Source organism: Emiliania huxleyi (genome assembly GCF_000372725.1).
Source record: "Emiliania huxleyi CCMP1516 unplaced genomic scaffold EMIHUscaffold_262, whole genome shotgun sequence".
NCBI classification, from domain to species: Eukaryota; Haptophyta; order Isochrysidales; family Noelaerhabdaceae; genus Emiliania; species Emiliania huxleyi.
In genome coordinates, this window is record NW_005200073.1 from 42,024 (window position 1) to 69,904 (window position 27,881).

The window sequence follows — 27,881 nt, forward strand, 5'->3', positions numbered from 1 at the left end:
AATAGGCCACCGCCTCGATACCCGCCGCCCCCCCCTCGGCAGCCCTCCCCTCCGCCGCCCCCCCCGCCGCCGCCTTCCCCCCCGCAGCCCCCCTCCCCAACGCCCTCCCTTCCGCCGCCCCCCTCCCCGCTGCCCCCGCCTCCGCCGCCTCCCGCCCCGCCCCCCCCCGCTCCGCCGCCCCCCCCTCCACCGCCCTCCGCTACGCCGCCACCCCCCCCGCCACCGCCCTTACGGCTCCGTCGACTACAAGGGGATCGAACAGGTCTCGGGGCGCCACTTCCAGCACGTCGCCAACAACGCCCTGCAGCAAGACATGTTCGACGCCATCGTCAACGACCCGAAGGTGCACCCGGCGACGCGAGCGCACTTCCGCTCGACGAAGCAAGCGCATTGCGCACGCTTTGGACGGTGGCGAAGCCAAAAACACCGATGGTGGCCGTCCGCTGGCGTGAGCGGCAGCGGTCGAGACCTCACCCTTCGCGCCGACGACCCAACCTTACGCGGAACAACCAACCCAGGCCCAACAACCCAACCCTACCCACAGACCCCGATTCTCCTGTTGGGCCCTCAGGCTGGTTAGATTTCTTTTTCCTGCGAAGCCAACAACAACACCTGTTGATGGTGCGTTTTCTTTTGACCGCGCAAGATAAAAGGGTGGCTAAGGGCTCTGCCCGCAAGGCGCCCGCGTCGCAGACGCGGTACCATTGACAAATCTGCGATATACCCCCACACGAACAAATAGCAAAATCCGAATACCGTGCACGAACTGGGCGATGTGGGACGCAAGCCTTCAGCTGGTGCCAAGACATTCGTAAAATTGAAGCCAAGCATCCGCCAAATCGTGCTTTCGCGCTACCTGAGGGGAAAGCCGCTGATCGAGCCCAGCGTGCCCGCGGCCGCCTCCCGCGCAGCACCGCCGCTGCGGAATCGGATCGATCCCATGGAGGAGGAGGGCGCAGTCGGCCAGCGCAGCAGGCGGAGTCCCTCCCCGCGCCGGAGCCCCCCTGCAGTCGAGGGAGTCCTCGTTGGCGATGAAGGTGGCGACATCGAATCGCGGCCGACACACGTCACGGGAGGAATGGGCGATGAGCGGGAACGATGCGCGCTACGGCGCCGTCTCCGCCGTGCTCGTGGCCGCAGAAAGCCGCGCTCCAGGAGCACGCCAAGATGCAATGGCTCGCTTGCTTCGATTCAGCTCTCTCGGCAGCAGAAGTGGGGCTGGAGCGGGTGGGGGTGGATGCCGATTGAGGGGGAGCGTCTCCAGCTGCGCCCTGTGGCAGCTGCGCCCTGTGGCAGCTAGTCGAGGGACTTGGTAGTTGTGACCCTCCTGAGTGAGGACAGGAGAGAGAGAGCGTTTTGTGGTGTTTGTTGGTGTACGCAATAACGGGACAGGGTGGTTGTTCTCTCTATCTCCTCTTCTAGCTCTTAGCATGAGCTGCGCCCGGTGTCCGACCCCTTTTGCGCAGCAACACCTTAAACTTTTAGGCCCTCCAACTTCGGGTCGGAGCGTAGCGGAGTGGGCCCCGAGTTTGAAAAGGGCGACGGACGCTTGCGTCCTAGCCTCCAACAACGCCTCCCCGGCGCAGAGGGGCCCCCGGAGGGATGCACAACCGCTCCACGCCACGCCGCTTGCGGCGGTCCTCTTCCCAGCTCCGCTGACGCGCGTGCGTTATTCTCGGAAGCCGGACTCAGAGAAGACTGGCGTGGCGGGCTGGAGGCAGTCGGCTACATGCGGCTCCTCGCCTGGTCATGGGCCGTCGCTGCGCTGGCATGGCGCCTTTCTCGGAAGCCGGACTGAGAGAAGACTGGCGTGGCGGGCTGGAGGCAGTCGGCTACATGCGGCTCCTCGCCTGGTCATGCCGTCGCTGCGCTGGCGATGGCGCCTTTCCTTGGCCCGAGTCAATTCTCGCCGGCCCTCCGTCGGAGGGTGCCGCGGCCACCGTTGGTCGGGCCGGCTGTACGTCGCCTCCGCCTGTGGCGCCTCGCTGTGCGGATGTTTCTTCGTCCTGCTCAAGGGCTTCAAGCTCTCCGGCGGGTACAACATGGGCGCCGCCTTCCTCCTCGCGGGAGGCTGGTTTGGCGTCGCCGCCGCCATGACCGCGGTCCGCGCGTGGCAGCAGCGGTACGCAGCGCACCGCGCGTGGGCGATCCGCTCCTACTCGCAGGTCCTGGCGCCGATGCTCTACAGATACTGGTACGTGGCCGCCACCGCGCTGTTTGGGTGCCGGCCAATCGCTGCCGCACGTACCTGCACGGACGGCGTCTCTTCACGGCGCGTTGAGCTGTGAACAGGTACCGCCCGCCGCGCGAGGCGCGAGAGTACCCGGGCGGCATGTGCGACGGCGACACCTGCGCCGACTACTTCCGGCCCTTCGACATGCCGCACGCGCGGAGCCTAGATGCGGAAGCACCACACCCCGCGCGCTCGATCCCACCTCTCCGAAATCATCGCTGCTGCGTCAGGACGCGGGCACCTCGCGAAAAGCTGATCATGCCCAGCCATCCTCACCCCCCGAAGCAGCTGTGGCCGCGATTTCAGCCGGTCTCGTGACCGCCCCGCCCCGGCAGGCGCGCGTTTGAGCGAGGCCGTCGTGCAGCGCACCGAGAAGGGGCCGGTCGCGCGCAGCGCCACGCCGCAGGCGTCCGCCGGAGGCTGTATGCGGCGGCCACTTCCCCTCGGTCTTTCGCCGCGCTCCGGCCGCACCTTGGCTCCTGGCCGTCTCCTCCGAGTGGCTTTGCGCGCCCCCAGCGCGCTGTCGAGGCTGGCAAAGGGGAATACGCGTGCAGCGCCGCGCAGGCGCTCCGCCGATCAGCGCCCGGCCGCAGCGCGCAGCGCAAGGCTGGTCGCCGGCCGGCGGAGACCCCGTAGGGCCGCCGGAGGCTCTTTGGGCCGACACAGTCATGCCGCCTTTTTCCCGCAGGGCTCGTCTCCGGCCCGCGGACAACAGCGCGCTCTCGCCGGCGCGCTCTCGGCCATACGCGAGCAGGCCCCCCTCGCTCACGACCCCCCTTGCAATCACACGCAGGTGAAGCTCGGCCGGTGGCATGGGAGAGGCGAAGCAGTGGGCGTGCCACAGCGATGCAGGGGCTGGCTGTGGGCCTCCGGGCTCCGTCTCGGGCTCGCGTCTCCTCGGCCATCACGTGCCTACTTTGCGCCGGAGCGTGTCTGTCCGGCCCCTGTTCGTCCTCACCCCTCTCCTTCTCGTGGCCCGACGCTCATCGCCACTCGAGAGTCCAGACTCAAGTATGTATGTACAGAGTGTTGTTTTGAAAAAGAGCATTTGAACAATCCCGGGTACTGCGCGCTCGGACATCTGCAGTCCGGCGGGGCGGTCTAGGCTACGCTTTCAAGCTCTATCCAGACTCTGCAGGCCATGAAGAGGAGCGCAGATTAAAATGGCGCCGCAGGCTCCCCGGGCCGTCCGCGCACAGACCACAGGAAAAAACAAAAATCTATAAAACATCTATCAACACCACTAGGGGGTGGGTGGGCTCCGATCTCCCCATCTCCAATACTCTCTAATCCACAGCGTCGTCATCTTAGGCCGGGGATCCAGTCAGATCTCCGATCTCCATCTTCAATCTCCAATCTCCAACGTCGTCATCTTAGGCCGGATTCAGTCAGATCTCCGATCTCCATCTCCAATCTCCAATCTCCAATCTCGATTCGGGCACCCGGGGGAGGAGGGGGGCTCAAACCTTCAAGGAGATGCGCTATGGATTCATTCACACTGACCATCTCTCATCTCCAATCTCCAATCTTCTACTTGGCCACTGTCGCCGCCGGCAGCATCTACGACCTCCATTTTCAATCTTCGATCTCACATCTGGGGCGGATGGCTGGGCGCTAGGATCTACAATCTGCATTCTCCATCTCCTATCTCCACATTTTGGCCCGTGTTGCTGCTCAGCGATCTGCAATCCACAATCTCAATCTTCGATCTTTAGTCTTGAATGGGGAACCGGACTGGAGGGATCTACTGGCGAGACTTGGGCGTGTCCGTGTGAGAGATCCGCTAGGATCTCCAGTCTTAATCTACTATCTCTACCCCAACGATCTACTGGTCTTGCGTAGAGATGTCCATTACTCCGGCCCCCTGTATCGGGGTTATGGGGGAGGTCTCGCGAGTTTTGGGGGTACTCAGCGCCGCGACAGCGCTGCGAGCAATGGATGCCATGGCGCTCGGCCTGCTGAGAGAAGACCTTCCCGGACGGCAGTGACAAGTTACCCGACATCAATCGTCGACGGCAACCTCGAGAACTGCGCCTCCAAAGTCGCCCAGATTCGCCTCTCGCGGCGCGCTGAGTTAGTATCGCCGGTGCGCCAGCAGGCTCTGCTCCACAGCAGGGCATGCCCGACTGGCTCCTGCTAGCCGTGCGTCCTGGTGGCATCCATTGCCAGCTCAGGTAGCCTCAGGAGGTCGCCTCGCGCACGACGCGGCGCCGCACAGCACCGCTCAGCGTTACTACCGAGTTAGTATCGTCGACCCACAGAGACTGCTCTTCTGTAGGTGGAGCCGACAAACGCCGGCCGGGTCGGCCCCGCCGCCCCCATCGCCGACGCCGGGGCGGCGGCGGCTTCGGCGGACCATCCGGCGCGCCGCGCGCCCATCGGGGAGGTGTTCACCACCCCTGGCTCCTCACCCCGCCTTCGTGCGGACGCCGTGGCACCCACCTCAGGCGCCGCTCGGACTCGGTTGACGGCCGCCCAAGTGCTTGGCTCGTGCCAAGCCGACCGGCAGGCGATTCCCACTCACTGCTAGGCTAATCTCGGGCTGTCCTGCGTCAGTGTGGTGCCGTGAGGGGCGCCGCCCCCAAAACTACGATCGTTAGTACCGCGCGGGGGCAGTGCATTTAATTCTGTCAAAAATCCAAATCTGCTCCGTGGAGCTTATTGGGCTAGGATCATACGTCCGGGAGGCCCCCCATGCGTGCCGTAACGATCGACAGCGATCTGGCTACTCTGTTCACGTTCACACCTCGTAAAGCCACCGACAAGTGGCAAGGCTCATTGGGCAGGAGCAGATTCGCCACGATCTGGTCGGCCGTGAACACGACGCTGCGTGTTTGTCCCATCAGCAAAACCAAAGTCCACTGGCGAGGGTTGGTGCGCGACGCCTCGATCAGCGCCATTCGCTCCTCACGCACCGGATCGTCCATGGCTCCGAGGAGCGAAGGCGACACCGACGCGGAGATGACGAGCGTGATGCGGCCGTCGTCAGCCGGCACGATTCCGACCTTCGCAAAGGACTTCATCGGCGACAACTCGCCCGCGACGTTGCCGTCCTTGAGCGGGCCGGGCTCGCCCTGGCCCTCGGACGGGACGTTGTCGGTGCCGGTGCTGGCGGTGCCGGTGCCGCCGGTGCCGGTATCGATGCCATCCTTGAGCGAGACGGGCTCGGAGGGGATGCCGACGGCGTTGCCGCCGCCAGAGTCGCTAACGGTCGTGTTGTCCGCCAGAGACGCCTGTCAGTCTTGCAGGGAAAGCGCAGCGTTGCGTGCGTTGCAGCGGTGTACACCCCCTCCCTCAGCCACTGCAAATTAACGCACATCCACCTGCTTGTCAGCAAGCGGCGGCGGAGTGGGGTCCACCGAGTGTGCAGAACGCGCGAGCGGTGCGTCCCGGCTGCGGAGCGGACACAAAGTCGCCGCCGAGCGTGCCACCGACGGCGTCCCGGCGGAGGTGATGGAGTGTGAGACCTGAGGCTGCGGAGGTGACGCCTGAGGTACCGGGCCGTGCACGGCGACTCAGCCGGCGACCGCCACGGGCTCAGACGAGACTTGTCGACGCGTTCCGGCTCAGCTTCACCGTGGTCATCGGGCGTCTGTCGACGTCAGGACCACCCATACAGCTCGCGGGTTTGAGGTCGCAAGAGCCAAGATGGTGGCGTTTGGACATCCCAACCATCCCACAAGACAGCCTGTAGGTGATGGCGGGACGGCGCAGTGTTTGTGGCACTCGGCAGTAGGCACCCGCGGCACGGCCCCGCTGTCGGCTCTCGCGGGCTGCGGAACTGGACCCAGAAGGGGACGGTCCGGGCGAGTGTGGCAGCTCCTGCGCTAGTATGGGCACCCTCTATTATAGCACTACTGATCCTGGTCATTAGAGCTGCCAGGGATAGCGTCAGGAGCCGGTAGGAGTCAAAACCCCTCATATTTTTGAGACATCGTGTCCCATATACTCGTGCAACAACCCGCATATACTCGCACAACGAGCCAGCAAATGGTCTTTGCCAATGCGTGGGGAGAGGGAGAGGATGTAGTGCCGAAGGCCAGGGTTGCGTACTCTTCTGTTGCAGCGCTTCGTACAACGCAGTAGTTTTTCACAGTACACGAGTCACCTCGCGCCGCGCGCGGCCTCGTTCACCATCCGCGACCGCCGGCGCAGTACGTATAGTTTCTTCGCCTCTGTGCTCGAGATGTCGAAAGCGGTCTCAACCTCCGCCCTTAGCGCCTCTCCAGCCTTGGCGTCCTCGGTCGGCACAGCCTCCTCGGTAGTGCCGCGGCGCAGCGGCGCCGCCGAGCAGCCGCTGTCGGACGCGTTCGAGCCGTTCGCGCCGGGTGGCGGCTCGAGCGGCGGGGGCTGCCTGCGGAGGGAAGGAGTCTGGCTCTAGGCTCTCCCCTCCATGGATACGGCCACCGTTGGAGAGGAGGGAAGCTAGTCGACAAATGAGGGAGGAGGGGGAGGGTGCGGGGGGGGGTCCTGGAATCGGAGGGGACTTGGGTCTTTCGGCTGTGATTCCGGTGCCTGCGGAGAGCGTCGCCGTAGAGGCTTTCGTCGCACCGCGTCGCGTCGGCAAAGTGGCGTCGCCTACATCTCGGGCAGTCTCGAACGGTCTCGGGCAGTCTCGGGGGGAGCCTCGGTGTCTCGCCTCACTCCTCTCGCCCCGTCGCATTGAGCCGCGACGCCGTCCACTGCGACGCCTCGCGGCCGATCGCGCCGCCCCAGTGCTGCGGGCGGTGGTACGCCGCGAGCGCGGCGCCAATCCGCGCAGGGTCGTGCGGGAGGCCGAGCCGCTCCTACAGGAAGGGTCCGAGAAGGGTCCGGGAAGGGTCCGAGAAGGGTCCGAGAAGGGTCCGAGAAGGGTCCGGGAAGGGTCCGAGAATGGTCCGAGAATGGTCCGAGAAGGGTCCGGGCAGGGTCGTGCGGCAGGCCGCGCCGCGCCTCGATCGCAGCGAGCAGAGGGCGCAGGCAGTGGGTGACGCCGACGAGATCGAACTGGCCCAGCCGCGCGCGTGCCTGCGGGACATGTCGTGGACGTGCCGCGGACATGTGGTGGACGTGTCGCGGACATGCGGTGGACGTGTCGTGGACGCGTCTCCTCCCCAGCCGCGGCGCGCGCCTCGGTGAGCCCCTCGCAGCCAGGCAGCGCCGGCCGCTCCGAGAGCAGCGCTCGGCTCTGCAGCGAGTGCGCCTCGCCCGACGCCAGCCAAGCGGGCAAGGGCACCGCGTGCTTGCGGTCGGCCGTGCGCGGCGGCCACATCCGGTACTTGGACAGCAGGTGCGACGCCGGCTCGCGGATCGACGTGACGGCCACCACCGTGCCGTTTGCCTCCGCGTACCGCCGCTTTAGCGCGGCGAGGGCAGGGCGCACGCTGCGCAGGAAGAAGCCCTTCGAGTAGGAGTGGAACTCGACTGCAACTTTCGAGGAGCGCCAGTCGAGAGGCGCGGCGCCGCCGCAGAGCTTGTCGCGCCAGCGCGGCTCCATGCCAGGGAAGAGGTCCGCGTGCAGGGCAAAGAAGCAGGACGTCTGCGAGTACGAATAGACTGCAGCCAGCCGCGATGGCGCATGCGTCTGCCGCTTGAGCCACTTCATCACCGCCGAGCCGCCCGTCTTTTCGATGTGATACAGCAGCACGACCGATGGCCCCGGCTGCGCCGGTGGCACAACAGCCCGAGGGCCGCGTCGTCTGCGCGTGGCACCGCCGCCGCCCGTCGCCCGGCGCGACACCCCGCCCGCGGTCGGGTAGGGTGCCGTCGCCGCTGCCGCCGGCTCGTACAACTCGGCTGACGAATGAACAGCTGGTGTGGTAGAGAGGATGGCCAGCATGGACTGGTCACTCGAGTCCTCCAACGAATGGCAGCGACCGTCGTGTGACATCGTTGTCGGTGTTCTGAGATGTCTCGATGTCTTCGTTGTAAAATTCTGAGTTGTCTAGGAGACTATAGTCGAGCGCGTCGGAGAGGTGTTTGGAGATGAGGCTCTCTTCACGGCGAGGCTTATGAATCAACACAGCGGTGGAGCAGCGGTGTAGGTACGTTGTTAGCGGTGGTATCGCGCTGTGTGGCTTTGCTGGAGCGCCACGTGTACGTGTACGTGTCGTGGTGATGGCCAAGGTGATGGCGCCCCTGGCGCCCTGGGCCTGGCGCCCTGGCCGGGCCTAGGGGAAACCCGGAGCGCGGAGCCAACCCTCGGAGACCCGTGTTTACTTTACGGCCCTTGCCCTGCGAACGCGCACCCCCCTAGGGGTCAGGGCTCTCTAGCCCGTAGCCCGATGCCAACCATCCGGCCCGCTGTGGGTGCGCTTCTTAGCTCCCTGGCCCTGGATGTGCGGTTGATGACTGCACTCCAAGTGCTCCAAGTACTAATTGCTCTCCAAAACTGGGAACCCTCGCATCTCCAGCCCAACTGCCCCACGGCATTCAAAGTGCAAGGCCCGGTGCACGTGGGTGAGCAGCAGCCTGGGCGGCCCCCGCTCCCGACACAAACGCACAAACCAAACTCCCACACACACACACACACAATCTCGACCTGGGTAGATAGAGGCGTAGAGGGTACCCGAGGCGGAGAAAAACCCCAACGAATGCAGAGTGGAGAGTGACTCACGGTACCAGCTACGGCTCTACCATCACCCAAGCCCTCGCTCTCGCGGCCGCAGTCTCTCGTGTCTCGACAGTCGTGGTAGAGCCGCCCGCGCAGGTCGTCTTTGTCGGGTTTTGTGTCCTTGATGTGACGTGTGACGAGAGGTGAAAGAGAAAAACTCTCGGACGGCGTGCTTCTCGAGGCGCTGACCGTGACACACCGCGACCACGGGGGGCGTCCCACAGTCACCCCACACAGATCTGAGCCTTCGACGAGCGCCCAAACAAGCACGGGTGCGCGCAGCACAGAGATGGCACCTGCCCACCGCCGCATCCACCAACCAGAAGAATCACAGCGCGGTGGCGTTCGTGGCGGAGGGGCCGGGCCGAGGCAGCGCGGGCATCGCCGCAAAGATGGCCGACGAGCACGCGATGGCAACCAGCGCCACCACCCCTCCCGCCGCGTCGAAGGCCAGCTTCGCCCCGCCGCTGGCACGCGCCTCTCCTCCCCGAGAGGTGTCCTCCTCGACGGCGGCGGCCGAAGGGGCGGCCGCGGCCGCCGCGGCATCCACAGCCGCAGCCTCGGGCGCCAGTGCGGCCTCTGCGTCGTCGGCCGCCCGCACGCACCCCGCGCCTTGCTCGGGTGCAGTGTCTGCAGGGCCGCCGGTCAGCAAGTGCGCCCTCAGCCGCGGCTTCTCGAGCGCGCGCTCGGGCGGCGGCGCGCGCCTGCCACGGACGTGCCATGGGCGTGTCGTGGGCGTGGACGTGTCGCGGGCGTGTCGCGGGCGTGTCCTGGGCGTGTGATGCACGTGCCGTGGGCGTGCCGTGGCCGCCACGTCGTGGACGTGTCGTGGACGTGTCAGAGGAGAGCGGGCTGGTGGCGGCGGCGGCGGCGCGCCGCTGTGCGTGGACGAGGAGCTCGGCGACGAGCACCGACGTGAGCCAGTACGTCCACGCCTGTGCTGGGGGGCGGGGGCCCCTTGTTGTCCGTGTAGACTTTAATGGGCTGATCGCTGCGCAGTCCCGCTGGCTCCCCCATCTGCTGCAGGTGTAGCAGCTCAATCGCAAGGTCCGCTAGTGCCATCAATTCCGCTTCGGTGCTGGACATGCTTATCGCCCGCTGCCGGAGTGAGTGGGAGGCGCGGGCGCACTGCACTGCCCGACCATACTCCCTTGAGCTCGTGCCGACGCGCTGACATTGGATGCGGCGAGTGCTCGAGCGGCGTGGGCCGTGGCGGCCTCCGACCCGAATCCGGGAGAACACGCGCGAGAGGGGAGAGTGAGTGTGGCCTTCACGCGCAGCCTTCACCCCCCTGGGTCGCAGCTGTGAGAGGTGGGATCGAGCGCGCGGGGTGTGGTGCTTCCGCATCTAGGCTCCGCGCGTGCGGCATGTCGAAGGGCCGGAAGTAGTCGGCGCAGGTGTCGCCGTCGCACATGCCGCCCGGGTACTCTCGCGCCTCGCGCGGCGGGCGGTACCTGTTCACAGCTCAACGCGCCGTGAAGAGCCACCTTCCGTGCAGGCACGTGCGGCAGCGATTGGCCGGCACCCAAACAGCGCGGTGGCGGCCACGTACCAGTATCTGTAGAGCATCGGCGCCAGGACCTGCGAGTAGGAGCGGATCGCCCACGCGCGGTGCGCTGCGTACCGCTGCTGCCACGCGCGGACCGCGGTCATGGCGGCGGCGACGCCAAACCAGCCTCCCGCGAGGAGGAAGGCGGCGCCCATGTTGTACCCGCCGGAGAGCTTGAAAAAAAAATTAAATATTCTTAGCTTCAAGCCCCCCTCCGAGACTAGGGACAGAACCACACCAGTATCAGACCAGCGGGACTGCGCCTCGCCCCCACTTGCCCTGACTACACAGGATAGCATGCCCCGATAACGGCGACACATAGTGGGGGACACTGCGCAAGGAGGGGGTGCGAAGGCTCATTGGGGTACTAGGTGGGACCATGAGGGGGGGTGGGCGGGGTCCTGTGGGGGTGAAATGTTGCGCGGCGAATTCGAACCTACCCCCTCGCCGCGCCGATCCTCACGCGGAGGGTAAAACCCTGTGGGACAAAACCCCCCCGCGGTCGGCAGTCTTCAGAGTGGACCCCCCCCTCCCCAGCCTCCCCTGTGCATCTCGCACCCCCCCCCGCTCCCCATCGGTGACTCGCGAAGGACACGGACACTCGGGGTGAGGGGGGGTCCCCCAGAGAGGGGGCTTTGGGGCATTGTTGGGTTGATCGCTCGTGCCGATCTCGGGTCGATCTCGGGTCGATCTCGGGTCGATCTCGGGTCGATCTCGGGTCGATCTCGGGTCGATCTCGGGTCGATCTCGGGTCTCGGGTCGGTCTTGGGCGGGTCGGTCTCGGAGTGGTCTAGAAAAGAAAAAAATGGGGCGAGATGAGGCGAGATGAGGCGAGGTGAGGCGAGGTGGGGGGCGAGATGAGGCGAGATGAGGCGAGATGAGGCGAGATGAGGCGAGATGAGGCGAGGTGAGGCGAGATGAGGCGAGGTGAGGCGAGATGAGGCGAGGTGAGGCGAGATGAGGCGAGGTGAGGCGAGATGAGGCGAGAGGTGTGAGGCGAGATGAGGGTTGAGGCGAGGTGAGGCGTTCGCAGACGGCGTCTGTTCACTCCTGCATGTGAGCACGAATGTCTTTCGAAGAAGAGGGACCTGCCGTACCCCGCACAATTTTGCTTGGTGCGCCTGTGTTAGTGCCAGTGCGCGCCAGCCCCGTGCCCAGTGTCGTGCGATGGAGCGCGGTGGAAAATTCTTTTTTGCTAAGACTCCTTCAGAAGACGCCGCAAGGACTCCTTCAAGCCTGACGGCGTGCCGAAGAAGGCGAGCTCCCCGCTCGCGCCAGAGCCCTAGCCAGCCAGGTACCCCTTGTGCCTGGCTGCCGAGCGGCGTGGCCTCAGATCAGACTGAGCGCGCAGCGCACGGCTGCCTCGGAGCCTCGCGTGCGTCGCATCGCCAGCGCTCGCGCGCACCACGCCTCGGGCTCGCGCACCACATCAGGGCCCGTCGGCCCGGGCTGCCGCGCAGCCCGATTCCGTGAGATTCGAAGAGTGCGTCCTCGCCTCTCGCCACTGGGCTGGGGCCGGGCGCGCAGCAGCACCCGTCTGCATTGTGACTGTGCAAAACCGCTCTCCGCACACGCTTAGTCGCACTCGCTCCTCCGCCGCAGGTCGCCGCCCTGGCCGTCGTCGGCATGGTGATGTGGCGCCGCAACTCAAAGGCCCGCCGCTTCAGCTGGTCCAGCCTGCTCGGCGTCCTTCTCTGCTTGGCCACCGTCTCCGGCGGCTTGGTCACCTTCGCTGGCGGCGCCGCGCTTGTTTCATCCTCAACCGCGCTGCCAGACGTCACTGCGCTTCCGGCGGCCCACAGGGTCAGCGTCGATGAGAGGTCGAGAGGTGCACACCTCTCGACCTCTGGTCCGCCGAGTCGCGGCAGACGCGGGCACCGCGGCGGAGGCTCCGCGACCCTGACCGTGTCAATCATCACCAACAACCGTGAGACGTCGTTGCGGCGGCTCTGCGACTCGCTCCTTGCCGCGGACTATTCGGCGCTCGGAGACTTTTTCGCACGCGTGGACATTGTCTTCAACCTCGAGGCGTCCTCTACCACCGGGACCATCGCGTTTGCTCGCGGTTTCGAGTGGCCGCACGGATTCAAGCACGTGCGCAAACGGGCCAGGCAGGGCGGACTGATCTTGGCTGTCTCTGAAAGCTGGTACCCGTCTTCGACCGAGGACTTCGGGTGCCTGCTGGAGGACGACATCGAGGTGTCCCCGCACTACTTCCGCTTCGTGTCGGAGATGATGCTGGCGCTCCAAAGGGAGCCAGACCCGCGCGTGGTAGGCATAAGCCTATACTCGCCTCGTCGCACCGAGACGACCAACCCGCCCGAGCCGTTCAACTCTACGGCCCTCATGATTGAGGTCATGGGAGCAGAGCACAAAGAGAGCCCATATTTGTTGCAGACGCCGTGCTCATGGGGGGCCGTTTACTTCCCTAACCACTGGGAGCAGTTCGTCGATTATTTGCGGCTGCGCTTTGATCTCAAGCCCGGCGTCAAGTCGCCCCACGACGTGTTGATTCCTTCAAGCCGCACCAACGGCTGGAAGGGCAGCTGGAAGAAGTTCCACTTCGAGCTGCTTTACCTCAGGGGGCAATACCTGGTCTATCCAAACTACGAGGGCCAGCGCAGCCTCAGCACCAATCACATGGAGAAGGGAGAGCACATCAAGTCTGGCGATGTCGACCATAAGCGGCAGGACTTCACCGTGCCGCTCCTGGTCGACGGCGCGCCGCTCCTACATCTGAGGTCGCTGAAGGTTAGCCAGCTACGCGTGCTGAACCTTTTTGGGAAGCCCTGGTTGCGCGAAGAAGAGCTGAAGCAGACGCTCGCCGGCATGGCTAGCGGTGCTTCCTCCGTTGTGCCTGGTGTTCGGCAGCGGCAGCCGTCGCTGTTGGCGGTCGGCGAAGAGCTCAGCAGTGTCAAGGACGAGATCATGATGTCTGCTGCGAGCGGCCGACTAAGGCACTACGGTGTGGTCCAGAACGATGGCCAGTTCGTCATCTACCGCGACGACGCTGCGTCCCCCAATTCGGCCGCACCGATTTGGAGCACACAGACGTTCGTGGGCGAGGTGAACGGGACGACGTATGGCTTGACGCTGTCACCAACCGGGTCGCTGGAGCTGTCTCGAAGGTTCCGCAATGACGTCAAGTCAGACAAGCTTGTGTGGTCCAGCCCTCACGATCGCACTCGCCGGCATCCTAGGGGCAGCTACGTCGCCCAGCTCAAGAGCGACGGCTGCCTCGCCGTGTACTGGAAGAGTCCGAAGAACGGAAAGTGCTTGTCCCTCGTTTGGGAAACGGCAACGAAGCGCAGCCGATACGTGTCGATGTTGAGCGTCGGAGCGACGCTGAGCAGCGCGTCGGGCGATGGTATGGCTTCGATCAATGACCGCGGGGACGGGAAGGTGTATCACGGCGCTGTGCAAAGCGATGGTCAGTTTGTTGTGATGAGCGACCACCCAAATCCGATTTGGAGCACGAACGGCTACAAGGGCGAAGTGCGAAATGGAGCACTTGGAGCACTTGCAGCACTTGCAGCGCTTGTGCGAAACGTGGTCTACCACTTCTCGCTGTCGAAGACGGGCTCACTGCGTTTGGAGCAGGTCGACAAGACAACGGGCTGGGTGCTGAGTCTGGTCTGGTCGAGCCCTCCAGATCGGGTCTCGAGGCCTGCGGGGACCGGCACTTACCATGCGCGGCTCGAGAGCGACGGGAACCTGGCGGTGTACTGGGCCGATCGGCGGCGGTCCCGTCGGCGCCGCCACCATCAAGGCACGTGCCTCTCGCTCGTGTGGCAGTCGATCCCGAACAAGGTGCATACGAAAGGGTGTATAAGGAAGAACTGCGACCTCAGTCTATCTCGCGAGCACTTCGCGTGCACCTCGTTTCCAGCCGCGGTGCCGGCGCTCTTGCAGGACGCATCAACCTTTACGCTCTTGATCAGCACGCACAGCCGGTTCGAGCTACTCTCCGAGCAGCTGTCGTACTACAGCGCGTCGCCGATGATCTCGACCATAGTCGTCACGTGGCACAACATGAACATTAAGGCACCGCCCGACGCCCGCGTCAATGGGACGTATATTCGGTTCGAAAGCCCAACCACGGACAGCCTCAACAACCGCTTTCAGCCCTTAGCGTACATTACGACCGAGGCCGTCTTCATCCTGGACGACATCAAGCTGCACCTGCAGGACATGCACAACATGTTCGCTGCCTGGAAGGAGAACAAGCAGAACCTCGTCGGGGCGTCGCCTCGCTGGGTCGATGGTGGTTCATCGGAGCCCGGGTCTGGCGGGCGTGCTTCCGCGCCGCACAACTTGGCCTACTTAACCCAAAGCGAGGCCTCACCGGACAAGTACGAAGGGTACAGCCTGATGCTGACGAGGACGATGATGATGCATCGTGACTATCTTCACCTCTACACGTGCGGCGGCAGCTCGACAGAGCTCGGCCTGCAAGTAGCGAGCCACTTCGACCAGCTTCGATCGCTCATCTTGTCGATCGTCGCGGCCGAATTCAATTGCGAGGACATCGGCATGAACTTCGTCGTGAACGCGGCGAGGTCCAGCGCCAACCCGCCAGGCGCCGACGCTGCGCCCCTTTTCGTACGGCCGCTGCACAGAATTGGCGACTTCGGAAAGATGGGCGACACGGGTCTGCACCAGAAGAAGTCGCATACAACGGCGCGGACGGACTGCTTGAACCAGATGAACCGAGCCTTTTGGCAGGCGACTGGCCAAAGCTTGCCTGTTCAGACGAGGGTCATTGATGCAATGCCGTCTAGCCTCAACTCGACGTCGACGGCGCTCATGCAGAGGCGGTATTCAGGGCTGAGCGTCCGCCTTCACGACGACTGCATGACGATCGAGCGCGGGGTCGACGGGGTCCACAAACAAGGGGGGTGCTCCTGGGATCTGCCGGCCCAGACGAAGTACAACGCGTATTACGTTCCTTCCGTGCACTGACGGGCGTATGATCTCGAGCGGGGCTGTTGGTGGTGCTCAACAGCACAGAGCTCTTTGGGACCGCGGCTGCATAGCATGCGGGTAGGCTCGGCTTCCTGAGTGAGCGCGGGGCGATGTGCAGGTAAGGTAAGGTAAGGTAAACTTCTCCACACACACACGAGGTGGTGGGGCAAGGGGGGGCGACCCTCGCGCACTCTTGTAGCATGCAGGTTGCAGTCTGCATGGATTAGCCTCTGCATAGACGGGCTGATTTTACATTACGTATTTCTCGAAAATGCAGAATGCAGATGCAGAATGCAGAACCCAGGCGCCCGTCGCCGAGGAGGCCGTCGCCGAGGAGGCTGCCAAGGAGGTCGAGAAGCCGGCCAAGACCGTTTCCAACACGCCCGACCTAGCGGTGAGCGCGCCGTAGCATTCTCTCCTGGCACTCCTCGCTCTCCCATCGGTAATAATCTCTCCCTTATAGGACCTTATACTCATCACTCACACTCATCGCTTAAAGTAATAATCTCCTCCCGTGGACCCCTTTATCGCACATTTGCAGGCGCTGGCCCGCCGCGGGACCGGATCAGGCGGCTACACGAAGGCCGCGGCCGTCCAGTGGCTGCTCCTCGTCTGCGCCCCCGCCTCCGGCCACTGCGCGGCCGCCGTGCCTAGCCCGTCGGCGGTAGCCTCTGCCTTCTCGTCTGCCGTTGCCTCGGCGACCTGCGTCGCCTCGGCGGCGTCCTCGGCCTTCCCTCCCGCCGTCGCCTCGATGGCGTCCTCGCTTGCGAGCAGCTCGTCGCTTCTTGTGCCCGCCCTCGCGCTTCTCCTCCTCACCATCGCTTGCGGCGCCGCCTGGCCGACCGCGGCGAGCGGGAAGAGGGCTCGCGGTATCGCGCGGGCCCCCGCCCTCCGCCTCATCACGGCCGCCGCGTTCATCCCCGGCGCAGCGGCTTCGCCCGCGGGCTTCTTCGCGCCGAGCGCTTCCTCGTGGCTCGGGTGGGGCGTTCTGCCCATCGCCGCGATCGCCGCCAGCGTGCTGCGCCGCCCCAGTTCGACGAAGGAGGCTTGCGCGTCTACGGCCGACTCAGTCTCGAATCCGCCGTCGCCACCGGAAATGACACCGGCCTCGCGGGAGAAGCGCAGCAAACGGCAGCGCGACATTGGCCTGCTGGTGCTCGGAGTGCTGGTGCTCGGAGTTTTGGATGGATCCGCCGGTCCGGCGGCGGGAGGTTCGATGCCATCATCGACGATGGCAGCCATACCAACGGCGCCATCATGAAGTCGTTCGAACTGCTCTGGCCCAGCGTCAAGCCCGGCGGCCGATACTTTGTCGAGGACATGTGCGTGGGCCGCCGTTCTCCGTGGGCCGACGGCAACCCCGTGCCGATCGACATCTTCACCTACTGGATGAACCAGGCAAGCCTCGCGAGCCCCCCAACCGTAGCCCCAACCGAACACCGCACGCCCCCCCACATACGCTGCCCCCTTGGTGTAAGTGTTGTTCCTCCGTCGTGCGCAGCTCACCATGATTGACCGCAGCAAGCAGCACCACTTTGGCAAGGGCTTTGGAGCGAGCAGCTTTCCAGAGATGCCTACCGACCTTGCATACGTCGCGTGCTTCGACTGCGCTTGCGTGCTCGGCAAGGACGCAGGCATGGGCTACCGTCACGTCTCCGCCGGGGGCGCAAACTGCGCGGCCCGGCCGTACGCGAGCGTTGTCGAATGATGAGGGAAACGATTGAAGCGTGGTCGATCAGCCAGCAGACCGGCAGCGGGACGCGGTGCTCCCTTCGCCCTATGATTGATTGCTGTGTCCGCGGTTCCGCATGCGTGGGGTAGTGCCGGTGTGGGTGGGCTCGTGCCTCGTCGTCAGGCCTGGATATTTCTGGACAGACAGGTGAAGTTGCTAGTTGGAGGTGGAGATGTAAGGATCACGTAAAATATTGATTCTCGCCCCTCTAACTATTGATATTGATTATTGACAGCATCCCCTCTAACTATTGACAATATATTGACATATTGATCGCTGATTTTAACCTCCAAAAGCACCAATGTCGACATTTGTCCCAAACGTTGCCTAGATTAGAGCCCCTGGTACGAGCTCCTCACGCTCACCTAGCCCACCTCCATGCTCGCCGAGTCCACCTGCGCTTCCGCCACTAGCGGCGAGCCCAAGGCGAATTCGGCGCGACCTCATCAATCAACTCGAATGAACGTTTAATCGGGGCGCTAATTTATATCGGGCGCACACGCCGAACAAGGTTCTTTTTCGAACCTTACTAAACAATTGAACGCTACCCCAACCTGCTACTAAAAGACTCCCTCCCTCTGCGTGGTGGCGCTCAACCTTGTACGTACTTTTCTCTCTCTCCACCTTGTACTCTCTCTCCAGGTATAATGTAAGGGGTGGTGCGGCCGTGCCGGCCGCCCTCGCAAAGTCAAGAGTGTGCTGTGCGCGACTCTCAAATCGCCAAGTCAAACAAGAAGAACAGAATCCTGAGTACTCGTCGACAACAAACCCTGCAGACGGTGGGTAAGGCGATTATTATTTATAAATTAAGTAATTAATAATTAATAATCACCGGGCGGTGGCGCGGCGCGGCGGGCGGGCGGGGCGGAGCGGGGCGGCGCGACCATCTGCAGTTACCGGGTCTCTGATCATTGGAGAGCGGCAATGGTCGCCCCGCCCTCGACTCACGGGGCTGCCTTCCACAGTCGCTGCTCAGGCCGGGGGAGGGGGGGCGACCTCCTGTTCCTCGCGGAACGGGAGCAGGCCCCTCCTTGCCCGGTCTGCGAAGCAGGGCGGTGGTCGTGCCAACTTCGCTTCACAACGACCACGCCGCAATCGTCGCCGGCGCGCGACACGTTTCCGTTGGCGGGACTGTCCTGGTCGAGAGTGTGTGCCGCCGAGGCGGGACCACTCGGGGACAGTGCTGACGGGACGCGGCTTGGGATACGGCTCCCGCGAAAGCACGACTGGCATCCGTGGCGTGGGGCTCGCCTCCGAAAAGTCGGGCATGGCTCTCCCCGCAACTCTCTTGCTAACATGCGCGCACCACCGAGACTGTGGTGGGCGCGCTGCGGCCGCACGTCTACCTCCGTCATAGTGCCACGACGTGCGGCCTAGATTTAGCACACGCGCCTCAGCTCGCAAACACTCACCCATTTAATTGTCACTGTCCGTGAGTGCGAGAGAAGTCTAGCAGCAGGCAGCTAGACCATGAGGAGGGCGTCCATAGACACCTCACTAGACCCCACATACGGTCTTGTCCGTGCCTCGCAGGCCGGTGAGATTGCTAGAGGTGGAGCAAGCTGCTCTAGCCTCACATGTCACTTCCTGTCGTCTGTTGTTTGAGTTGTGCCCTTGTTTGTGCCCTTGGCACCGTGGAGTGCTGGGGGGGGCGACAGGGAGGATGTGGCCCTGAGTTATGTGTACGCCGACTCAGAGTGTGTGGCAGCCAGATGGCTGTGTGTCTTGTGAGCCTGTTTGTGTCTGTGTGTCGCTCGTGCGTGTCGTCATCATCTGTCCAGCGTCCACCCATACCGCGTTGGTGTCCAGTCCGAGCCTGGCTGTTCTTCACCTTTCTACCTACCTACCTACCTGCAGTGGTCGGCATCAGCGCGCCGGGCGCCGCAGGTCGTGCTGCGCTTCGAAAAGCCGCCGGCCTTCCTCTCGCATCGTCTCGTCCAGCTGCGCCTTGACCGATGGCAGCGCAAGGCTTCTCGCGCTGTACAGCCCGGAACCGCCCAGCATCGGCACGCAAAGACCCGGGGGAGGAGACGGAGGGCTCGGCTGCAGTAGTCTCGTCTTCTGACCGCCTGCTGTTGGAGCCCTCGTCACTACGCACAGCCGCACTCTGCACTGGTGCGGGAAGCCTACCTCTCTTGACACTGGAATTGGCACCCATGACCACCTTGGTGCTGCTCTAGCCACCACACTATCAAACTATTAGCCTAATAACGTACCTAATTATTAGCATATACCTAATAACGCGGCTATGAAGCTAATTATTAGCCAAGGCCCCGCGTATTAGCTGCTAATAACAGCCTGATCATCCGGGCCTGGGCTATCAAAAGTCGGTTATTAGCTTGCTAATATGGACTATCAGCTGCTAATATCCGTTATCAGCACGTTATTAGCTTCTTTTTAATGGATAATGCGGGGGCACTACGGCGCACTGCGGCAGCGGCCCGCGTGGCGCGAATCACCCTATGCCCTCTCCGCGCACCGTGGCCGGCGGCTCACGTCTGGCAGCGGCAGCAGGCCCACCGCGGCACCGGCTCACACTGAACAGCACGCACAGGACACAGTCACAGAGCACTGCCACTCACGCCACTCGCGCTCGGGCTCTCGTCAGCGTCCTTCTCAGTGTCCGCGGGCCGCTCATCGCCTCCGCCTTGTGGCAGGTGTTTGGGGCGGCGGCGAGGCGAGCAAGCCACCCGCAGACACCTAGAAGGACGCCGTCGCGAGGTCGAGGGCGGGCGGCGGGGGCGGCGAGGGCGAGGCGCGAGGCGCGAGGTACGGGCGGCGTTGGCGGCGGCGGTGGCGCGGGCGGCGGCGGTCACGGAGCGGGGGCGAGAGGGTGGCGGCGAGCAAGACACCCGCGCGCGCTGTGCGGTCGCCGTTCTGCCTCACATGCCTGCGGACAGCGCCGACGGGTGGTGAGGAGGGCGGAGAGCCGGCGGGCGCGGTGTGCGCGCGGTCGCCGCGCGCTGGTGGTGTGAGCGCGGTCGCCGCGCGCTGGTGGGCGTCAGCTCACCGAGCGAGGAGCGAGCAGGAGCGAGGAGGGGGGCCGGCACACTCAAAATCGCCAAGTCAAACAAGAAAAACCACGCACATGGAACACAGACGAGCCTGGCTGTTCTTCACCTTTCTACCTACCTACCTACCTACGAAGTAACAAACCCTGCAGCCGAAGTGCGCACGCTCCAACCGGGCGACGTACCTTCGCGACGTAGCCCCACCCCGGTTGGAGCCCCACCCATGCGCACGTTTCTTTACTTCGCTAACTTTTCCGCGCCCATCTGGGGTGGGGCTACACGTCTGGGGTGGGGCTTAATGGCAGCCAGCGAGGCTCACAGAAGGCTGCCTGGCACAAGTGCGAGACGAAGAAGCGTGTACCACGCAAAGACATGCGCAAAGCGCGACAATCGCGACCGCACCAGCGAACCCTGCTCGCTCGCACAAAGGCTGCGGCCAGCAGTTGCCGTGCACAAGTTGGGCCTTTGCGCGTCGAGCCCGTCGCTGCGTGAGATGGAGACCTACCTGAAGAACGTCAGAGACGCGAACAGCGTCCTCCGCATCAAAGCGCTCAAAGGCCGCTACCAGAAGCGCAGCGTGCTGCTCGCCGGGGCTACTTTCACGAGGCGCTACCGTGGCAAGAGCAACACGCTCTGGTGGAGTGGGCTCGCCTGGCGCAGCGCCCGTCGCGCGCCGTCGACCGCGCGGATAACGCCCAGTACGCCGCGTATGTTAAGGCGAAGGCCAAGACGGCGTCGCAGGAGGAGCTGAAGGCGCTGGTCACGGAGTGGGCATACGGCATGTCCTTCTTTGAGCGCTGGCAGGAGCGGGGGGTGCGATCCGTCACGCAGCTGAATGCGGGCCTGCGGAGGATCTGCGCGTGCCGCGCCCCGGCCTGCCGATCGGGCTGCACGGCTAATCAGGCCAAGCTTGACTGGCTTCGAGAGCAGATCGAGATGCGCACGCGCGGGTTGCAGTGGGTCGAGTTTGCGGCGCGCTGGTCTTCCAGCACGGACGAGTCCGTCGGCACCGTCGAGGAGCTCACGGGCCACCTCAAGGAGCTGATCGAGCACGAGCGCGACCTGCGCGAGAGGGACGAGCTCCCCGACGTGGCGCCGCCGCCCGTCGTCAGGCGTAAGACCTTCAAGCAGCTCGGCACACCCACTGCGCAGGCCGAGGTGCTGATGGCGGCGCGCGAGGAGCTCACGCCCGATGAGCTGCGCGAGGCGGCCGAGGACGAGCGCGACCGGCTGGAGGAGGCGGGCGAGATCGACCACGTCGCCGACGCGCAGCCCGAGCGCCCTCCAGATTTTGCCAGCTTGCTCAACGTCCACCTCGAGGTGCGCTGGCCGTATCGCGTGCCGGACAAGGGGAAGAAGCGCGGCTACAAGACCCACTACATCTGGGCCGAGGGCGAGGTGGTCGAGATTGCCGACGGCACGACTACGAAGAGGACGCCGCAGTGCAAGACCGTCCTTGCGTGGGGCGCGGTGCGCATCAAGTGGCCGAAGGACAGCCGCTACGACGAGGATGAGTCGTTCACCTGGACCGTGCTGGTGGCGGACTCGTGGCGCAAGGAGAAGCACCTCGGCTGGCGCTTCGCCAAGCCGGAGCTGGCGCGGCGCGGCGCGGCGGCACGCGCGGCAAAGCGCGCACGGGCTGACACCTCGTAGTGGGCGGTGCGCCACGGTGGGGTCACGGCAGGGGGTGCTCACACTGCGCGGCCGCTGCCAGAGCGCGAAATTTCGCGACTTCGTGCTCGTGTATCTTTAGTCAGAGACATGTCTGGAGGATAAAGAGTATAGCAGTGTGATCCCCGGCATTAGTACAGTCATTGCAGTGCGCTTTGTGGTTGTTCCGGGCATATTTTCATCTGACCCCTCTGGCCTACCATGGGCTCTACTGCATTCTGCATCTGCATTCTGCATTTTAAATCCCATTTTCGAGAAATACGTAATGTAAAATCAGCCCGTCTATGCAGAGGCTAATCCATGCAGACTGCAACCTGCATGCTACAAGAGTGCGCGAGGGTCGCCCCCCCTGCCCCACCACCTCGTGTGTGTGTGGAGAAGTTTACCTTACCTTACCTTACCTGCACATCGCCCCGCGCTCACTCAGGAAGCCGAGCCTACCCGCATGCTATGCAGCCGCGGTCCCAAAGAGCTCTGTGCTGTTGAGCACCACCAACAGCCCCGCTCGAGATCATACGCCCGTCAGTGCACGGAAGGAACGTAATACGCGTTGTACTTCGTCTGGGCCGGCAGATCCCAGGAGCACCCCCCTTGTTTGTGGACCCCGTCGACCCCGCGCTCGATCGTCATGCAGTCGTCGTGAAGGCGGACGCTCAGCCCTGAATACCGCCTCTGCATGAGCGCCGTCGACGTCGAGTTGAGGCTAGACGGCATTGCATCAATGACCCTCGTCTGAACAGGCAAGCTTTGGCCAGTCGCCTGCCAAAAGGCTCGGTTCATCTGGTTCAAGCAGTCCGTCCGCGCCGTTGTATGCGACTTCTTCTGGTGCAGACCCGTGTCGCCCATCTTTCCGAAGTCGCCAATTCTGTGCAGCGGCCGTACGAAAAGGGGCGCAGCGTCGGCGCCTGGCGGGTTGGCGCTGGACCTCGCCGCGTTCACGACGAAGTTCATGCCGATGTCCTCGCAATTGAATTCGGCCGCGACGATCGACAAGATGAGCGATCGAAGCTGGTCGAAGTGGCTCGCTACTTGCAGGCCGAGCTCTGTCGAGCTGCCGCCGCACGTGTAGAGGTGAAGATAGTCACGATGCATCATCATCGTCCTCGTCAGCATCAGGCTGTACCCTTCGTACTTGTCCGGTGAGGCCTCGCTTTGGGTTAAGTAGGCCAAGTTGTGCGGCGCGGAAGCACGCCCGCCAGACCCGGGCTCCGATGAACCACCATCGACCCAGCGAGGCGACGCCCCGACGAGGTTCTGCTTGTTCTCCTTCCAGGCAGCGAACATGTTGTGCATGTCCTGCAGGTGCAGCTTGATGTCGTCGTCCAGGATGAAGACGGCCTCGGTCGTAATGTACGCTAAGGGCTGAAAGCGGTTGTTGAGGCTGTCCGTGGTTGGGCTTTCGAACCGAATATACGTCCCATTGACGCGGGCGTCGGGCGGTGCCTTAATGTTCATGTTGTGCCACGTGACGACTATGGTCGAGATCATCGGCGACGCGCTGTAGTACGACAGCTGCTCGGAGAGTAGCTCGAACCGGCTGTGCGTGCTGATCAAGAGCGTAAAGGTTGATGCGTCCTGCAAGAGCGCCGGCACCGCGGCTGGAAACGAGGTGCACGCGAAGTGCTCGCGAGATAGACTGAGGTCGCAGTTCTTCCTTATACACCCTTTCGTATGCACCTTGTTCGGGATCGACTGCCACACGAGCGAGAGGCACGTGCCTTGATGGTGGCGGCGCCGACGGGACCGCCGCCGATCGGCCCAGTACACCGCCAGGTTCCCGTCGCTCTCGAGCCGCGCATGGTAAGTGCCGGTCCCCGCAGGCCTCGAGACCCGATCTGGAGGGCTCGACCAGACCAGACTCAGCACCCAGCCCGTTGTCTTGTCGACCTGCTCCAAACGCAGTGAGCCCGTCTTCGACAGCGAGAAGTGGTAGACCACGTTTCGCACAAGCGCTGCAAGTGCTGCAAGTGCTCCAAGTGCTCCATTTCGCACTTCGCCCTTGTAGCCGTTCGTGCTCCAAATCGGATTTGGGTGGTCGCTCATCACAACAAACTGACCATCGCTTTGCACAGCGCCGTGATACACCTTCCCGTCCCCGCGGTCATTGATCGAAGCCATACCATCGCCCGACGCGCTGCTCAGCGTCGCTCCGACGCTCAACATCGACACGTATCGGCTGCGCTTCGTTGCCGTTTCCCAAACGAGGGACAAGCACTTTCCGTTCTTCGGACTCTTCCAGTACACGGCGAGGCAGCCGTCGCTCTTGAGCTGGGCGACGTAGCTGCCCCTAGGATGCCGGCGAGTGCGATCGTGAGGGCTGGACCACACAAGCTTGTCTGACTTGACGTCATTGCGGAACCTTCGAGACAGCTCCAGCGACCCGGTTGGTGACAGCGTCAAGCCATACGTCGTCCCGTTCACCTCGCCCACGAACGTCTGTGTGCTCCAAATCGGTGCGGCCGAATTGGGGGACGCAGCGTCGTCGCGGTAGATGACGAACTGGCCATCGTTCTGGACCACACCGTAGTGCCTTAGTCGGCCGCTCGCAGCAGACATCATGATCTCGTCCTTGACACTGCTGAGCTCTTCGCCGACCGCCAACAGCGACGGCTGCCGCTGCCGAACACCAGGCACAACGGAGGAAGCACCGCTAGCCATGCCGGCGAGCATCTGCTTCAGCTCTTCTTCGCGCAACCAGGGCTTCCCAAAAAGGTTCAGCACGCGTAGCTGGCTAACCTTCAGCGACCTCAGATGTAGGAGCGGCGCGCCGTCGACCAGGAGCGGCACGGTGAAGTCCTGCCGCTTATGGTCGACATCGCCAGACTTGATGTGCTCTCCCTTCTCCATGTGATTGGTGCTGAGGCTGCGCTGGCCCTCGTAGTTTGGATAGACCAGGTATTGCCCCCTGAGGTAAAGCAGCTCGAAGTGGAACTTCTTCCAGCTGCCCTTCCAGCCGTTGGTGCGGCTTGAAGGAATCAACACGTCGTGGGGCGACTTGACGCCGGGCTTGAGATCAAAGCGCAGCCGCAAATAATCGACGAACTGCTCCCAGTGGTTAGGGAAGTAAACGGCCCCCCATGAGCACGGCGTCTGCAACAAATATGGGCTCTCTTTGTGCTCTGCTCCCATGACCTCAATCATGAGGGCCGTCGAGTTGAACGGCTCGGGCGGGTTGGTCGTCTCGGTGCGACGAGGCGAGTACAGGCTTATGCCTACCACGCGCGGGTCTGGCTCCCTTTGGAGCGCCAGCATCATCTCCGACACGAAGCGGAAGTAGTGCGGGGACACCTCGATGTCGTCCTCCAGCAGGCACCCGAAGTCCTCGGTCGAAGACGGGTACCAGCTTTCAGAGACAGCCAAGATCAGTCCGCCCTGCCTGGCCCGTTTGCGCACGTGCTTGAATCCGTGCGGCCACTCGAAACCGCGAGCAAACGCGATGGTCCCGGTGGTAGAGGACGCCTCGAGGTTGAAGACAATGTCCACGCGTGCGAAAAAGTCTCCGAGCGCCGAATAGTCCGCGGCAAGGAGCGAGTCGCAGAGCCGCCGCAACGACGTCTCACGGTTGTTGGTGATGATTGACACGGTCAGGGTCGCGGAGCCTCCGCCGCGGTGCCCGCGTCTGCCGCGACTCGGCGGACCAGAGGTCGAGAGGTGTGCACCTCTCGACCTCTCATCGACGCTGACCCTGTGGGCCGCCGGAAGCGCAGTGACGTCTGGCAGCGCGGTTGAGGATGAAACAAGCGCGGCGCCGCCAGCGAAGGTGACCAAGCCGCCGGAGACGGTGGCCAAGCAGAGAAGGACGCCGAGCAGGCTGGACCAGCTGAAGCGGCGGGCCTTTGAGTTGCGGCGCCACATCACCATGCCGACGACGGCCAGGGCGGCGACCTGCGGCGGAGGAGCGAGTGCGACTAAGCGTGTGCGGAGAGCGGTTTTGCAGAGTCACAATGCAGACGGGTGCTGCTGCGCGCCCGGCCCCAGCCCAGTGGCGAGAGGCGAGGACGCACTCTTCGAATCTCCCGGAATTGGGCTGCGCGGCAGCCCGGGCCGACGGGCCCTGATGTGGTGCGCGAGCCCGAGGCGTGGTGCGCGCGAGCGCTGGCGATGCGACGCACGCGAGGCTCCGAGGCAGCCGTGCGCTGCGCGCTCAGTCTGATCTGAGGCCACGCCGCTCGGCAGCCAGGCACAAGGGGTACCTGGCTGGCTAGGGGTCTGGCGCGAGCGGGGAGCTCGCCTTCTTCGGCACGCCGTCAGGCTTGAAGGAGTCCTTGCGGCGTCTTCGTCGCTCAGGAGTGAATCCAAGCATCCTGAATCCAAGCATCCGCTCGTACTTCGGCGGCTTGTCCATGTAGTCCCTCATTTTTTTGGTAACTCGGTTGCTTTTTCGGAATTCCCCCACTCTTGCCAGCGCGTCTTCCCTTAGCACAAAAAGAGCTTCCGCTCTCCTCCTCATCTTTTCCGTGACACTTCGCTTCATCCTTATCGTCTTGTCCTCGCCGCTCATAGCAAATGCCCTCTCTGATGCCCTCTCCCATATCGTCCTGCATGTTTCCGCTCCCGTGTCCCCCTCCCCCTGTAGTATTGCCTTAATCTGATCCGCACTGAGTCCTCCATTTGCGTAAAATGCGAAAACCAGGCAGTCCAGCTGTCTCCTTGACAGTACCCCCTCCACCTCTGTTGGTATTTGTCCCCGAGTCACTCTGATAGCTGACTGCACCACATCCATCGTCTGAGTCACTAGAATTCTGTCGTCCTCCCCGTCGGGCCGAAGCCCGTCAGGCACTCTCTCCCCGAACCCCAGTGCAATAGTCAAGTCCGCCGAATTTAAGATTTTAGAGGCCGGCCGCAGGCCGGCGATTTTCAGATTTTAGACCAAGATTTTAGAGCTCTGGGGCGCATTTTCGCAAGATTTTAGCTGTCCGTTCACACATTTTCAAGATTTTAAGGCTAACGGACTCCCCGCCTTCAAATCTTAAATTCGGCTGACCTGGAGGTTCTTGATCCGTCCGCATCAGTCCGTCCGTGGTTACGTCGTTGTTCTAGAGAACGTACCGTCCGTACCGTCCCCTTTGGTGCCGCCCGCGCCCCTCGCGGGGCACGGCCGCACGTGGCAGCGTCAACTCAACCCGCTCACCATGTGCTTTTGCACTTCCGCGTCACGAATCGCATCCACCCTTGGTCCACCCACGAAGCATCGCCACCCAAAGGGCCCCATCTGAAACAAGGTTTCAGCGCTCCGCAGCGATCCCACCTTCTTGTCCTCCACTTTTGCCTTCTCCCTCTTAGCTGACGTCTCCGTTCGCGCCTCCTCCCCTCTCGGCACCATCTCCCTCACGGCCCCTTCCACCAACGGAACCCCTTGCCCCCGACGGTACAAGTCGTCTTCGTTTGCACGTACACGATGACTTCCTGTCTCCCTGCGCCTCTTCTCCTCCCTCCGTCGCGCGACCTCCTCTAGCTTCTCCTCGTACACCAGCAGTTCCTCGTTGATATTTCCCCATAGATTTCTGAGCGCCTCCACCACAATCGTCTCCATCATCCTTCGGTTGCTCTCACCTTCCTCCTCGCGCTGCTCACTCATCCACGGCGCAGAATCAAAGTGCCCAGCGTCCTCCCCTTTCCTCTCCCCTCCTTCCTCTCCCTCCTCGTCCCACCGCGCCATCCCTTCCACCTCCGTCCCCACTCCCTTCTTCGATGCATCGTCCCCACCCTCCTCCCCGGATAACCCCTCTTCTACACACACCACCTCGAGAACCTCTAGAGAGTGGTAAACTTCTTTTGGATGAACTGTATCGTCGTCGTCGTCTCTAGCCAGTCACTCTAACTCTCAGAGATGGGCTAAAGAGGATCCGGAGCGCGGTAAGACTCTGGGGCTCTCTCCGAAGGGAGCGTAGCGTACGCGGAGGGAGCTCAGAGTTTCCCCGTTCTCTGGAACCTCTTGGAGCAAGAGGACTCGCAAGAGACGAATGCGATTCGATCGGGCGGTAGATGAGGGATGGTGGTGGGTCGCTTTGAGAACTGATAGGTTGGCGCCTGTCTGAGCAGGAGCCGACGCTAGTCGGGAGCTGTGTCGGAGCCTCGTGGCGCTCGGATGTCCCGTCTCCCGCGCACAAAGCGGCGGGCAGCGGCGG

General features: G+C 63.5%; 6 protein-coding genes across 6 annotated transcripts; 4 read left to right on the top strand and 2 right to left on the bottom strand.

Moving 5' to 3' along the window:
• Window positions 1-1,856: 1,856 nt before the first annotated feature.
• Window positions 1,857-3,030, top strand: EMIHUDRAFT_115713 (hypothetical protein; the record flags this gene model as incomplete). The annotated part of the gene is made up of 3 exons (XM_005777289.1): window positions 1,857-2,221; window positions 2,293-2,334; window positions 3,027-3,030. 3 exons carry the CDS (start codon window positions 1,857-1,859, stop codon window positions 3,028-3,030), a joined length of 411 nt encoding a protein of 136 aa, XP_005777346.1.
• A 3,307-nt stretch (window positions 3,031-6,337) lies between these two features.
• On the bottom strand, window positions 6,338-8,102 carry EMIHUDRAFT_238101 (hypothetical protein; the record flags this gene model as incomplete). Its single annotated transcript, XM_005777290.1, has 4 exons — window positions 6,338-6,587; window positions 6,785-6,811; window positions 6,878-7,020; window positions 7,449-8,102. 4 exons carry the CDS (start codon window positions 8,100-8,102, stop codon window positions 6,338-6,340), a joined length of 1,074 nt encoding a protein of 357 aa, XP_005777347.1.
• Window positions 8,103-14,298: 6,196 nt separating this feature from the next.
• EMIHUDRAFT_54630 (hypothetical protein) lies at window positions 14,299-15,093 on the top strand (the record flags this gene model as incomplete). Its single annotated transcript, XM_005777291.1, has 2 exons — window positions 14,299-14,795; window positions 14,838-15,093. Coding segments are annotated over 2 exons (753 nt in total), but the record flags the coding sequence as incomplete, so codon positions are not given.
• Window positions 15,094-15,610: 517 nt separating this feature from the next.
• EMIHUDRAFT_238104 (hypothetical protein) lies at window positions 15,611-17,047 on the top strand (the record flags this gene model as incomplete). The annotated part of the gene is made up of 4 exons (XM_005777292.1): window positions 15,611-15,733; window positions 15,881-16,507; window positions 16,603-16,761; window positions 16,841-17,047. The coding sequence occupies 4 exons, from the start codon at window positions 15,611-15,613 to the stop codon at window positions 17,045-17,047; spliced, it is 1,116 nt and encodes a 371-aa protein (XP_005777349.1).
• A 3,882-nt stretch (window positions 17,048-20,929) lies between these two features.
• EMIHUDRAFT_367517 (hypothetical protein) lies at window positions 20,930-21,782 on the top strand. The gene has a single exon (XM_005777293.1). It carries the CDS (start codon window positions 21,019-21,021, stop codon window positions 21,733-21,735), a length of 717 nt encoding a protein of 238 aa, XP_005777350.1. The 5' UTR covers window positions 20,930-21,018; the 3' UTR covers window positions 21,736-21,782.
• Window positions 21,783-21,966: 184 nt separating this feature from the next.
• Window positions 21,967-26,005, bottom strand: EMIHUDRAFT_443743 (hypothetical protein). The gene is made up of 2 exons (XM_005777294.1): window positions 25,985-26,005; window positions 21,967-25,638 (listed from the first exon to the last, which is right to left on the bottom strand). The coding sequence occupies exon 2, from the start codon at window positions 25,612-25,614 to the stop codon at window positions 22,276-22,278; it is 3,339 nt and encodes a 1,112-aa protein (XP_005777351.1). The 5' UTR covers window positions 25,615-25,638; window positions 25,985-26,005; the 3' UTR covers window positions 21,967-22,275.
• Window positions 26,006-27,881: the final 1,876 nt, after the last annotated feature.